The sequence below is a fragment of the Manduca sexta genome, chromosome 27, assembly GCF_014839805.1.
Source record: "Manduca sexta isolate Smith_Timp_Sample1 chromosome 27, JHU_Msex_v1.0, whole genome shotgun sequence".
In the NCBI taxonomy this organism is placed as follows: domain Eukaryota; kingdom Metazoa; phylum Arthropoda; class Insecta; order Lepidoptera; family Sphingidae; genus Manduca; species Manduca sexta.
In genome coordinates, this window is record NC_051141.1 from 7,126,455 (window position 1) to 7,141,832 (window position 15,378).

At 33.6% G+C, this 15,378-nt stretch overlaps 1 protein-coding gene across 1 annotated transcript in view; it reads left to right on the plus strand.

Annotated features, from left to right (window-relative positions):
- LOC115441156 (capon-like protein) overlaps positions 1–4,607 on the plus strand; it is a 29,890-nt gene extending 25,283 nt beyond the window's left edge. The window contains exon 6 of the mRNA XM_030165804.2: positions 1,798–4,607. Within this exon, the coding sequence (XP_030021664.1) occupies positions 1,798–2,646 (849 nt within the window). The 3' untranslated portion in view covers positions 2,647–4,607. The remainder of the gene's footprint in view (positions 1–1,797) is intronic.
- Positions 4,608–15,378: the final 10,771 nt, after the last annotated feature.

The following is a 15,378-nucleotide window of genomic DNA, read 5'->3' on the forward strand; positions in this document are numbered from 1 at the left end:
CACATTTTAAAACATTTGCTGCGTAATGCATTTTTAAATCACACGAGTTGGTAGCTATAGATATAATTGTGTGCGTTGTTTTTATTTGCGCCTGTGTTTTTTAATTTTTTTTTAATTGTTGCAAGCTGTAAATATCGATATGTGCGGCCGTTGTGTATTGTGTTTTTCGGTTTATATTCATTTTCGTTTTTAATTATATGTTAGAAATAAGGTAAAAATAGTGTTGTAAAATGTAAGCCGTCTTTTTAGTACGTGCACACATTGGTACAGAGTTGAAGTGTGCGTTTGTAACATTAAAATATTTTAGCACGTAAACTGGCTAATCCTCACATGGGCTTGCATTCATAAACTTTCAGGATTCTTATAGCGGCACGGCAAAGTGCGCCCATTACTCCTGATTCTAAGTAGAATGGGGCCCAATAGAATGTCGACTGATGGGAGACAATTACCCCTCGACAAAATTGTACCGCCCTGTAGAAACTAAATATACTCACATATTTGACTGCCTCGGTGGCGTAGTTGTAAGTGTACACGGTACAAGTACGACTGCCGCGCTGAGGTCCTGGGTTCGAATCCCGGGTCGGGCCAAAATAATTGTGACTGGGTTTTTCCATCTTAAAAATTTACTCAGTCGCAGCTCGGAGTCAGGAAGTTGGCGGTGTGATACCCCCGTGCCTCGGAAAGCACGTAAAGCCGTTGGTCCTGCGCCTGATCTCTCTCCGGTCATGTCGGATTGCCATCTCACCGAACTATGAGAGTGAAGGAACAGAGAGTGCTCCTGTGTATTGCGCACACACTTGTGCACTATAATAATATCTCCTGCTTACCTGGCTGATCTCCGTTGAGATTGGCCGCCGTGGCCGAAATTCGGCTAGGAGGGATTCAAATATACTCAAGCTGATCACGGAACGCGATACACTTTCGTCGGCCACTCTAACAGGTTTTACCACCTTCTTGCCGAAATTTATAATTACTAATCGAAAAGTCATGTAATTTATCCGTCAATTCGTCATTCCAATTTGATAAAGACCTGAACCATTATTAGTGATTGAACTGATCATGCCAGGTTGAATATTTAGTGGTCTACAATAAGTTATACCATTTCTTTAAATCTTTACAACAGCCTTCGTGTCGCTATCGTCAATGCACGAATTGTTATAAGTGAGACCGCGAGTTTGATTTTTGTGTCAAGACGTCTGTCTTGTTGACACATGTTTACGTGGTCAGGGCCCTTATTCTGTATGGTAGTGTAAACGCGTAACGCGGCCGTGTCATGTTATCTTCGAGAAATGTGCATGAAATGGTATTCTGTAAGCCAAATTTCTATAGTCCTAAACATGATGCGTTATGTTACGTGCTTGTTACGCACTGTTAAAATAACATGCGGTATAGAGAATAAGGCCCCAGTAACTTTAACATTTGCGTTGACTAAAGTGGGATTGAAAGTGCCTCTTAGTTCGTAAGATCCATACAGCCAAACCTGAACCGTAGATTTGACTATTGTATGTATATATAGGATATTTTTCATAGTAAATGCCTGATGAATATTTTCGTTATGCTTTACTAGTGCATGTAAATGGATATTTTTTGTTATTAATCCTAGCAAAGGTTTCCTTAAAAGCGGCGTCTATGTTATACCTACGTTATTACCACTTAATGAGGAAATCTTTGGTCACGTTCAATAACCCGATCTTTGTGTCAGCTTGTTCACGTTCAGCTTGATTGCCAATTAAATTAGCTTCAATATTTTAATTTTTTTACCTCATTGAATTTATTTGTTAACGCTGCGGGAACCAGGCTGAAGGAGGTGTGAACGAGGCAAAAGCTGATAATACGGCATCCAACGGGAACAAGCAAGCGGCCAACTCAGATGCCCTTATTAATCTATTTGCTCCAACCACTAAAGGCAATCAGAGCGTCGAGAACAATAACTTACGTTTATCACCGTTCTCCTTGTCTCCGGCACCCGAATTAGCTAATGGAGCCACCTCAGCGCCATGTTTCGGCGGGATGACCAACGAGCAAATACAGAACTATCTGATATCAAAGTTCCAAGACATGGGCGGATTCCCCAACGGCAATGACCGCAAGCCAAGCATTAACGCTAATCAACAGTTTTTCCAAAACTGCAACGCATTCCCGCATATCCCACCACTGACAAACCACTACAGCAGCAATGACTTAGCCAGCTTACTGAACCATCAGGCCTACAAAGATCTATGTGGGTCTGATCAACTCGGTGCTACTGCTGCTCAGGCTATGAGCCTGGGCCAATCCGAAAATTCATTGTGCAGCAACAGCCAGGCCACTACATCCAAGGATTCGTCCCCAGAAGGATTCAGCTCTGACGATGGTTTGCCATTCATTATGCCACTGTCTCATAATGGTACTCTGACTGCTACTGACGATGATGGCCGTATTAGACTTATTGTGCCGGTTAGTCCCTCAGAGAGTACTTCAGAAGTAGCAGTTGAGGTTCATCCTGAGCCTCAGACATCGTCAGGCCACACGTTGAACGTTCCGGGAGCAGATTGCCCGTCGGCCCCGGGTGCTCCCATCACGCGCAGTACAAGCGAGAAAGTACCCAACCGTAGCGAGATGATGACAGCGCTGCGATCGCAATGGACAAGACACACCACCAAGTAAACGACTATAATCAACGCGGCCGATTCAAAGTTGTATTGTTATGAATCTTCAAAGAAACCAAATGTCTCGCGTCTTTGCATCTTCAATGAGCGATGCAAATTTTTATTAAGTTTATAATTTTAAAATGTCTACAATGTTGTTTTATATTGTTTCAATTTTATATGTAAGTATAAATGTCGTACCTAACGACTTTTTAAAGGTGCCAAATTTAAAGCCACTTCAAATATTGACTGGCGTAAATTATTATTAGATTAGAATATTATAATGAACTTTGTTTACATATCATGACATGTAGCTACCTATTCTAGTCCGAAACGCTATATTGTTTTATTTTTGTTATAAAATGAGTACTTACGTATCAAGGAAACATATCCTTTATCATATCGGTATTAAAATAGGGTTTAGTTTTATAGGTCATATTGTTAGAATGAAGTGCGAAGCACTCCCATATTTATGCTTCGATACGCCATAAAATACTGATATCGACCAGCTTATTTATAGCACCGAATACAAGATTTTATTTCGCGTAAGATTGCATCTTAAGGCACACAAATTATCTGAATTTGGAAGCATTTCATCTAAAATGAAATTTATGTTGGTGACCATGCTTTTAAAATACTTTCGCAAAATAAACCGATATAACCATGACACCGAGTTAAGTTAATTCTCATTTTACGTAGTATAAAGAGCCAGTATAAGTACCTGGATATTATTAAGATATTTAATTATTTATTACATAACCTAATTGCAATAATCATTATACCTACTCTCAAATCCCAATGATACAGAAAACTATTGCCAAATGTAAAGCCAACGTAGGAGTTATTATAAGATTATTACTTTTTATTTAAAGTAAATGTTGAAGAATACGTATATATATATATGGACCAAAGGCTCACAATTTCACTAATAACAGGTTTCATAAAATACAATAATTATGGAATTATCGTATTTTTTTAGAAAAGCAGAATTGCCACGGTCGTTTTGCAGAATATATCCACATCAGCGTATGCAACTCTTACAACATAGTAAGACATATAATGATCTTACTAATGTAGCAATTTCAGTATTACTATTAAATTTTAAAAAAATATTACTAGATACCTACTGTCGAATTTCCATTTTAGAATCTGATTGTACGCGTACTCATATATTATCCGAATATATTATGTAGGTGTTATAAATTACCGTTTCACGTTATGACTTCTCACTATACATGTGTAGATTATTTGAAATTTTATTAACATAATATCTAATGGACATCATATCGATCTAAAATGATCCCAAAGACAACCTAATAAGGGGAACATTAACACCGTTAATATAATTATTAAAGTTTTATTCTTCATAATCTTGATGTATCAACTATATTTAACATACCCTTTCTAAAGTAGCATTCGTTGTCAAGCAAATCTATACGTAGCCGAGTATAAATGTGTAGAATTTAAATGTATTAAAAAGTCTTTATGGTAATTCAGTAGTCAGAGTTGATTAAACGTGTATATTCAAAGCTTCAGTAGAAAATACATGTTGCAAGGTATTTATCGAAAACATTATATTACAATTATATGATTATCGTAACATATGTAGAAAAAATATAACTATTTAACTATAATTGTCTACTACGTATAATATGCTTGCGAAACAAATAGTCAAAGAATAATCGTGATCGAGCAATATATTACTCTCATGTAGCTTAAAATTATGGAAATTAGTTAATGCATGTTAAAATTACCGAGACGGTGTGAGTGTTCCTTGCACACCTATGTTAAATGTATCGCCAAATACTCTTAAATAAAAAATAGCTGTGAAATGTGTAGTCACAAATTTTAATGTTCCGTGTTTGATGTCTACTTACCATGTAATAGAAAAGTATTAATAGCCACATAATATTAATTATGGTATCATTCCATTTCATTGTAACTACCTATTCGTGTGAAAATAAAAGTACATTACAAATGTTTTATTTATTTATTTCCCCAAACACATGCCTATTTATAGCCGTACATGTTGTTATTACAGAATATAGTATTATTTTATCATATTTAGGACTAATTTTATACTCTAAAATTATTCTATAGTTCAATTTATTAAACTTATTTATATTAATTGACTGATAGAGAACACATAGTTCAAACCGGAGACTTTAGAGGTATAATTTCAAAAGCATTAACCATAGAAGTCATTGTCTGTAAATCAGTGTATCATGTTTGTTTTATTCATCTAGAGGACACTATATTGAGCGTTGCTATTTTTTATTTTTATTGCTTTTAATGACGAGTCGAGCTTGCCGTCCGCCTTATGGTCAGCGATACGACCGCCATAAATAATAGAAACACCATCCAAAACGTTGAATTACAAAATATTGTTTGGTATTCCACTGTACTTGACATCCTGAGACATGAGATGTTAAGTCTTATTATGTCCAGTAGTTACACTGGCTATTACACTGCTATTACTTTTGCGTACTCATCTTACGGATGCTGGATATTCAATATAGGCTTTGCCTCTGTGAAAAAATATCCGGTATAAAAGTAGCGTATAGCACTGAGAGAAATATAGCTTCATATTAGTGAAAGATTTAAAAATCGGATTAGTAGTTCATTTGGCGCGTTAAAACAAACAAAGCTTTATAATATTTTTATAGATTATACAATAAATCTGGCTGCATAGATTTCCTTCCTTAGAGACAACAATTTAATATAAATTATCTTGTAGTAACATCACTGTTGAACAATAAAAAATAACTACTAAATTTAACGCTAAATAGGCAGCTATTAGAAAGGTATTTATCAGAATGAACTTTGTTACGTTCACATAGTTCAGCAGTTTAATTGAAACTCGTTACTCCAACTCTACCGTCAGCCGCGTCGGTTGAGAAATAATCCTATACGTGACATGAAATTCTGTACAAATAACTTATCAAATACAGTATTATTATACTGTTGGCAGGTCTCTTGTTTGTGAGAAGCCGTTGGGGAGGTACCTTCGCAATGACTATTTCTACCGCCTAGCAGCAGCGACTTTGCACTGTTGTATTCCGGTTTCAAGGGCGTAGTAGTAGACTTAGCATCTTGTCTCAGGGTAACGAGCGAAGTGAAGTGAATGAAGGGACAGTCCTTTGTTATTAAAAGTTCAGTATGGAGGTGTTACTCACTATGGGCAGTCATCTTGCTTACCATCAGGCGAGTGGCATGCTCGTCTTGCTGTAACATAAAAAATTAAGACATCCTCGTCGATATACTGAAGAATTAATGATAAACAGATGTACCAAACTAAGGCTATTTTTTTTTAACAATATTCCGTATAAAAACAATAGAATAAAATTCAGAGCCAATATTTTAAAAGCGTTCAAATACTTTTCTCTATTTCAATAGAATTTTTTTAGCCTCTTCTGATGTTCGTTTTTAATAGGAAATATGTTTCGATATGTGACACAACAACCACATTTAAAAACATATTTGCGATATTATATAGAATATATTTTTATAATACTTTATCGCCAATGCAAAGCATAACAATAATATAAATAGAAGATAAGATAAGGGTTAGATGCCAAATGCAGAAGGCAGTACTTGCTACACGGCTGGCTCTGGAGATTTCTCACTTTGAATCCGCCGGTGCCTTAAGTCTTGGACACCGCCATCGGAGTCATTTTTTTTTATGTTTTTATATGTATTATTTTTTATTATAATTATTGCATGTATACATGTAAAAAAGACTTTTAAAATAAAGGGATACAAATAAAGATATATTATTATTTAGTTTCATTATGGTCATCTATCGTCTTGATTCTTCACGTGAATATTCTATAAAACTGAAATATCTGGTAGTGGGTATAAAATACGATTGTAGTCATAAATCTAATGTAGGCCGATGAAGGAAACTAAAATAATGATCTAAGCGAAAATTGCCTCTTTTAAATTACAATTTTTATTATATTCCTTGAAATAGACAGAATTATTATTTGATAGGAGGGTATTTATTGCTTACATTTTAATTACCTCGCCTGAATATAACATAATAATTATTTAATAAATAATTGCATTTGAGAATATATATAATTATATTTAATTCAATAAAATTGCGATGGTAAATATTTGAATTATGTGTTCCATCCGGTCAATCTACGTAGCCAAATTTTATTGCGGACTCTTACATTATAAATGTATGAATTATATAAAACACAGATGCTATCATAATAAACTATGATAACTATAAATTTATACGCCACTTACGTAATTCGCGATTTTATATTATATTTTGTAGAAAAACACTATTTATCTTTCGCCAGATCCCAACCGTCTTCCTTTTCGCTTTATCATTGTAATGCATAAATTCAATGTTAATTGGCAGTTGAAATATGAACAAAGTGTCAAATTTTCCAAATTAACTCCAGAATTCTACTATGAAATATTTGCATATTGTATATTATTTGTTCATTTTAAAATTACTTTAAAGATACGTTGACAGTGTTTCCGCTATTCTTTGTTGGATATTTCTTCAACTGTGACGAATATCGGAAATCATAATCGTAATACCACACAAAAAGGAGCATAATTTTAATATAATTTGTACTAACATTATTAACATTTAATTTGTTCCACAACAGTTGTCTTCGACTGCAAAGATAGACCGATGGTTTGCGCTTCTGCCCGCCAACGCACCCACCCTGTCTAGGCCAGAGAGTGGCTTCATCTCAGGAGTTGAAGAGACTCACGATGCGGCCACACTCGCCGAAGCCAAAAACTTATTGACACAATTAGGCGCCAAGAAAAAACGACGTCTCCTCCCTATACGCTTCACTAGGAGAAGAATTTTAGTCAATAAACATACATTGCTATAATATCTACTTTCATTTTGTGTGTATTGTTCAAAAAACTTGTACGGAACTCTTTACTACTGTCAATACAATGGATTATAACAAATTGGACAGACACCAGAATATATATTTCAATGTCGACACGGTAAATCCGTTGATCAGACACGCACGATGATTAAACTAAGGTCATCGCAAAATGTAACGGCAAACGTCTTGCATAAATTAATTTATTCTATAAACATTTTGGCTTGTTTGTTGCTTTATAAGCATTAAACATGTTTACAAAGTGCTAAGCAAAATATACAAAGAATCCATTATCAAAGAGGAAATTTTTGTACAATGCGCACATAATTGTAGTAGTGCAAATTTCGTACTATCGTATTATCATGAGCGTAGTTAAATATTATTTTAACTGTTACGTTAAGGTTCGAAACTGTTATACTGGACTGTTTACATTACCAATGTATGGTGCTTTCCGAGTAAATGGATATAACGCTAATACGTAGTTGTTTAGTTGAATTGCAGTGATCTCAATTGCCTCAATTTAGGTTTACTCGAAAACTTACTTATGGAAGTAAATAAATTCCGTTAACATCCATTTTGCTTCTCTCGTAATAGCATTAAGGTAATTGTTGTAATGGGCAGCTAGTGTTCTGCTAAGTTTCATGTTTATATTTTAAATACAGTATTAAAATAATAAACTTGGTTCCATATTTTGGAACTACTTAGCTCTATATTTTATTGAGGTGCTCTTAATCATTTATTATATATATTCTTTCAACACATTTTTATTCATTGAGAAAGTGTTTATTCATGACAGGTATATTAATTTTATTCAACATTTAGATTAGTCAAGAACTGCAACTATTACTAAAACTAATGGACACAAAAAACAAAAATATATGTCACACGTGTAATCATTTTAACATAACTTTTAAATAACATTCTAAGTTTAAATTTTTTCACACGTTTTTGTTATTTTTATTATTAAATTAGACATATAAATGGAGGATGGATATTAGAATTATATACGGACTGCGCATATGTATGAGAGTAACATCAATTTAGATAATAAAATTAAAATTGTGCATTTCTAGGTTAATGTAATGCCGAGAATAAGTAAGAATCTTTCATCAGAATTTTCTCATATGCTTTAATAAGGAAAATAGCATACAATTTACACAGAAATATAAGTTATAGATACAAAATACTAAAAAAGTTTACTTATTTGACTAATATTTTTTATTCAAATCCAGGTTTATACTTGACTCGAGTTTTTATATCATGAGCGCCACTACGTACACAACCACAAGTTGTCAATATTGACTATACTAAAGTCAGTTTGAATAGATTGCAGTTCAATTCAGTTGAACACAGTGAATGTTCGGAACGCCAAATCTAGTACGTAGTACATATATATCGATGCAAATATCAGATTCAGAAATATCAGTCGCCAGTGAAGTGTGCATAACGTGACTTTATTCACTTATAATAATTAATTAATTAAGCTTTCTAAGATTTACTAGTACCAAGATAAATAGGTGTACATTTGCAGATGCTTAGGCATAGACAATATTGCAGTTCTATTAAAGGTCAAGGCGACGTGCGACACTCTAGATAGCTCACTTCCTACTGAATGAATGAACTGGTATTTCTATTTGTCTGATGAATTTGACACATATTCGTGGTGTACGACAGTGTAAGATTTTTTTTTACTAACTATAAGAATAATTTTGTAGCTTGTATAACATACAGCGACCAAATATTTTGGAATTGCAAGTAATTCCCAATCCGTGTAAGTACTTAAAATGTTTTTAAACGTAATGCAATTTTTGTAATAAGTTTTAATTAAGAGAATCAGTGAGTAAATGAGACTGGTATGGAACAATATGGATTTTAGAATTTGTACTATTTTTTTATAACTATTAGACGGTAATACCTACGTAGTGCCATAATTATATTCCTTTTGGATTGTCCTAAATATTTGTATATCGAACAAAATGTAATATTATGAAATGGGATAAATAAATCCATTACTGAGTTATAAAGGCATGATAGAGCATAGTGATATTTGTATATGCTTGGAATGTTTATTGGAAATTTAAGAAAATTTTGGGAATTAATAATAGAAATAGATTGTTATAACTAGAGAACTACTACCTTATTTGGTAGATAATCCTTAATACGTAACATTCCATAATAAATATGATAACACCGGGCTTTCTGTCGTATTTAAAACAAAAATGTAAAACAAATTTCAATGAATAGATCTTCAGGAAGTCGAAATAGATTCGTTTTGTGGATTGCAGAACTACTGAGATAATCTTGAACCAAGGAAAAAAATATTATAGTAAGGGAGAGACGTTATGTTAGAGGCACAGCAAACTATTGCAGTGTAGTTTTTCTTTATCGAATATACTCCACAGAACATATAAAAAATAACATTGATACGTCAAAAAAATAAGTAAATTGACTATTTTAATTTCAACATCGCACTACATTCTACTATTTGGCAAACAATAAATTGATTGGTGGGATTTTAAATACAAAACCCAGGTTTGCGTTAAGATTAGGTTATGTTAGTATTACAATGGCTAGAGAACATTGCGGTTATTTACAGCTATAAAATCCTAATAGTATAGAGTAAGTGAGTACATAGTATGGTTAACCGTCGAGGGTTCTCGATAAATTGAACAAGCTAAAACTTTATTTTAGCATTCGAATAGATGCTAATGTAATTAGTTTTAATAAAGAGTGATTGTATGAACTGACTGATAATTGATATAGATTTGTGTTCTTTGGTTAATATATTTTTAATTTTATTTTTAATTTAGCAATATTGCAATATATTCATTGTAATACGTATTTGTTTTTTTTATTTAACCTAAAGTCCCTTTATCATTTATTTGCAAAGCAACAAAATACTCCGTTAGTATTGTTCTAAACAAATTACTAGAGAGAAAGAAAGAAGTAGAAGATATTGTCAATATTATTGCGGTTTTTCAATTTGTTACCGAGAAACACTTCACCGTTATGAAATTGACAGATGTTGAAGTAGTTGTGGAAGAAATCAAAAAGACTGTTGGACGCCAAGCAATTGCCAAGAACGCCTCAAGCGATTTGAAAAATATATTGTTTACAGGTCACATTTTAGCAGTGGTGGATAAGTTAACTCTCTAATCCTTATCAATAACAACGTGATTCCCACACCCGATATGAAACCTAAAACAGTTCTAGACAGGGGCGTAGCTGCCGCCGTATCATCCACGTCAGTGTTTACGGCGCGACTCTTCGCCCAGTTCAACATTGAACAAAGCGAGTGCTCAAAACTTCGCATTGCCCTAAAGGGGCCATAAAAAATTAGATAAAGGGTCCCTCTATCGCAATCTACGCCATTGGTTTATAAACAAAGTTTATCAAAAAAAGTATTAATACGGCATCTATAATCGAAAACAAAGGAATTTACTAGTAACAAATCTCTTCGTCACTATTTCGAGATTTTAAACAAGGCGACTCTGAACACGCCAAAGTACCGAGGAACTATACATTATGTAGTTAACAGTTAAATCGCATGGTGGGTGATCTGAATACAAACAAAAACATCGTTTATTGACAACAGTAACCGTTCAATTAACTTGTAATTGCACCAACATAGTAATCCAATATGGCAGCTTTATTGATATTGCCGAGAATGCCGCGTACGGCCACAAGGAAACAAAGGATTACATGAAACAATTTAAATCGAATTGTACAGTATGTAAGTTTAGTAAATGGACTTATCTAAGGAAGGAACTCTGTTCGATTCTCGTCCCAAATATATTATAGTAAATATATGATCTTATTTTAAACGAGAATATTAGCTCCAAGATTTTTTGCATTTTTGACCTAGGTTTGAAGTATAAAAGGAAAACGGATCATACTTAAAGGTTATATTCATAGTTTACGGCCGATAACATAAAATAAAAAAGTAGCTAAACCAAAGGCACCCACACGTTGGAAGCCTTTTCACGATTTTTTGGTTTACTACGGCATTGATATTTTTTTTTATTATTTCCATGCAAGCATGAACATCCACGTGTTTAAATAGTTCCTCGCCTAAAAATATAATACATACTGTGTAGTCACTGCTACGGTTAAACAATTACTAGTGAGTACATACACTAGCAGCGATAACCTAGCTGGGAGTGGAACGAACTGCCATGTCGAAACGAATCTCCGCATGTTTAAACCTGTGACTTTAAAGTTATACCTACATCGGCGGTTGAAAGGCTAATTGACTTAGCACTAGGCCAGCGTGGTGGACTAAAGCCTTAAGTCTCTCAGTATTGGAGGAGGTCTGTGCCTAAAATTTGGATGGTATATAATACAAAGCTGACATTCTTTTCTTTATCTTCCTAATGCACCTATTTTATTGGTTAGGTACAGTCTTATTTCTAACTGACTTGAACTGCAGGAGGTTACTCTTTTCGACGTATTATTAAGTATCAATTAATAATAAAATTAACATTTTTGATTTTTATAACACACATTAAGGTTATAGCTTAAGGTCCATTTTCATACATTTTGTTTCACCTTTAATCTGGGTAACTAAACAAGTATTGATAAGTAAAGAATTTAAATTCACGTCTAGCTAGTGATTAGTTCACGCAGTTGAAAGAAAAACGTAAAAATAATTAATATGCATGGATATTTCGGCCTTTAAAATTTAATACGACGAAATTTTAAAGGCCGAAATATCCACACACCTCTGACTTTTCTAAAATCATGTGTGTGTTCTTTGTGAATTTATCGTTCGCTTTAACGGTGAAGGAAAACATCGTGAGGAAACCTGCACATCTGAGAAGTTCTCTATAGGAATTTCGAAGGTGTGTGAAGTCTACCAATCCGCACTAGGCCAGCGTGGTGGACTAAGGCCTAATCCCTCTCAGCAGTAGAGGAGGCCTGTGCTCAGCAGTGGGCAAGTATATAATACAAGGCTGATATTATTATTCAAAATGATAAAACCCTTATAAACCATAATATAATATGTTGCCGTTGTATAAACGTTTCTATTGTCACAATAGAATTTTATTTTCATATATGTTAATAAATCATTGTACTTTCCTAGCGCGCTTCGATCAAAGCAACTAAAGAGGGAGGTAAGATGGAACGTAAATAAGTAATAAACTGCCATCTATAGCGTCAATAGCATGTGTAACACAATAGAGTATCCAACTGGGCCCTTATTCTGTATGATAGTGTAAACGCGTAACGCGGCCGTGTCATGTTATCTCCGAGAAATGTGCGTGGAATGGTATTCTGTAAGTAAAATTTCTATAGTCCTAAACATGATGCGTTGTGTTACGTACGCACTGTTAAAATAACGTGCGGGATAGAGAATAAGGCCCCTGAAGCAGGTCTACAAGGAACCTTAGATTGCATCGATTTAACCTCCATGTATGTTTGATATTGCATAGTTTGAAAGATATTTAGGTTTTTCTACATTTTTTATGAAGGTGGACCTTCCAATTAAATTTAGTAATCAAACCTAAATTACTGAATCTAGAATCCTTATTTTTTACTCAAATCAAAGGCGGGGAGACAGTTAGTCTAGTAAAAAGATGGCCTTTCTAATTACCATAACATTTAGAATGAGTGTTTCGTTAATTTATACATAAATAATAACCTTAAGGAAAATAAATTAAACTTTGAAAAATAAATTAATGTTTTTTTCTACACCTAACTTATAAACTGCATGCATTCATCGAGAAGTAACCGTCTAAACGTTTAAGTAGCAGATCTTTGTTATTATTTATCGTAATTCATGAATGATATTTCTATTAGGACCAATGTGTATAGTCGCCATCTATTTTAACGTTAAATTACATATCTATTGACTCGTCCTAAGTTAACATCTCAACATATTTATCGATAACCGACATAAAAAGCCTATACTTCATGTCGAAATCGGTTCACTAGGAGCAGAGTTATAGTGGAATATAAGATACTTTTAAATTATAATCTGGTAAATAACTAATTCATGAACTAATATAAAATTCAAAATAAGTAGCTACGTACAATGTTGACAGTATAATGCAGAACACAATAGCTTTTTACACATCACGCGTAGCCTTGGAAACATCATTAGTAAGCATATGTTGTAAATTTGTTCCTTAGCCAGCTAATATGTTACCTTTTTTATGACAACCATTATTTGTGGCAATTATTATGTTACAATATGTATCTTAGTTGGTTATTCTTAAACATCATAAGTATTCTTAAACAGTATAAGTTATTAAATGAATCCACATATATAAGTTCTTAAAATAGTACTGCAATAAGTTATTTAAACCGTAGATGTCAAATAAAAAGGGATAAGTAAGTATCGAAAAAAATATTATTAAAAAAATATATTTAATTTTAATTGCTCTCATGCCACTCATAGTAGAAACATTTCATCGCAGCGGCTACAACATATTTTCAGGCAGAAATAAACTCACGCAAATAACATATTTACTCTAAACTACAAAATGTAAATAAATCACTAAAGAAAAACCGAAGTTTTTGGATAAAATATTCGTTAGTCGTAGATGTTTTTTGACACAATGTTAGCAGAAGTAAAGACGAGTCCCAATGTGGTTTTAGTAGTTTCGCAATGACAAAATAAACCTGTAAAGAAACTTCAAAGGTGTTACTTTTGCTTTCCAAATGATACATAGATAGAATTTTGTAAATATTAAAATACGCACATATATGTAACATACGTATTTAATATTATAATAAAACATTATTCTTTGGTTTATTTTACCTATGACTCTACCACAGCTTTTTATGAAAGCTGAGACCTACCATTCCACATCCACATACGCTGAAAACTTCCACATGTCCCTGCATATTCGAGTTATTATTTCACGTGAATGTGCACTCATGTTCGGAAAAACAACTTCAAGCTAAAACGCAGTATAGTACTTAATTATGGTTCTCGGTACAGTTCCATACGTTGGGGCTCGAAAGAGGGTTGCAAAATATTTCCTCCTTCCCCCCATCTTAGACCATTTTTCATCACCAAAATCGACTCCACCTCCCCACACTTCGACCATCCGCGTTCGTGGATTTTGCAAAGGCGGGGTTCACCAGAATCCCATTAGCAGGGCTCTATCGTTATGAATGATAACTACAGCGGAACACCTAAAACATAATTTACGCTTGTTTACACCAACAAGGCTACTAACTATATCTATAGTTCTGTAAAATATACAACTAACTTACATAAACTTCATGAATCAAACTATTATGTATGTATTCAGAAATACAACAATGGCAAACGAGCAAACTTAAAAACAAACACCAAACGTGGTTAACTCGGGGTAAAGATAAAGTTTCCGAAATTCGCCTACGTGCTCGAATTATTAAACACTCATCATCCACGAATATATTATAATGATTATGTAAATTAGTTAGAAGGATTACATTAGGGGAGATCAAATGGCTTATACATCATTGTTGCGTAAGAAGGTATTAGCCTAAAATAGTCTATATTAGCCTTATTTGTATTATTAGTGGGTCGGTATGAGGGAATAAATCGGGTGCTTTAAAAAATGTGTAAATCCAATCCCGATATAAAATTATTAGTATAACTACAGTTCAGAGTATAATTTGACATCTGGATTGGTCAGTTTTTAATTTACTATGACATGTGATTTACACTTTTAATAACTACATTTTAGTATTAAATTAACTAAGTACTACGTAAGTAAGTAACTATGCTGGTGTCGACATCAGTCAGTATCCAGTTAACTGCTAGGCAGTCACTGTTAGTCCTGGGGGTGAGTTTAAAAAATCCAGTAGATCCAAATATGATTTTTAAATATCCATTTACACGTATAAGCGGCCGTCATGTGTTTTCTTCTGATGTTTTGTCATACGCATGG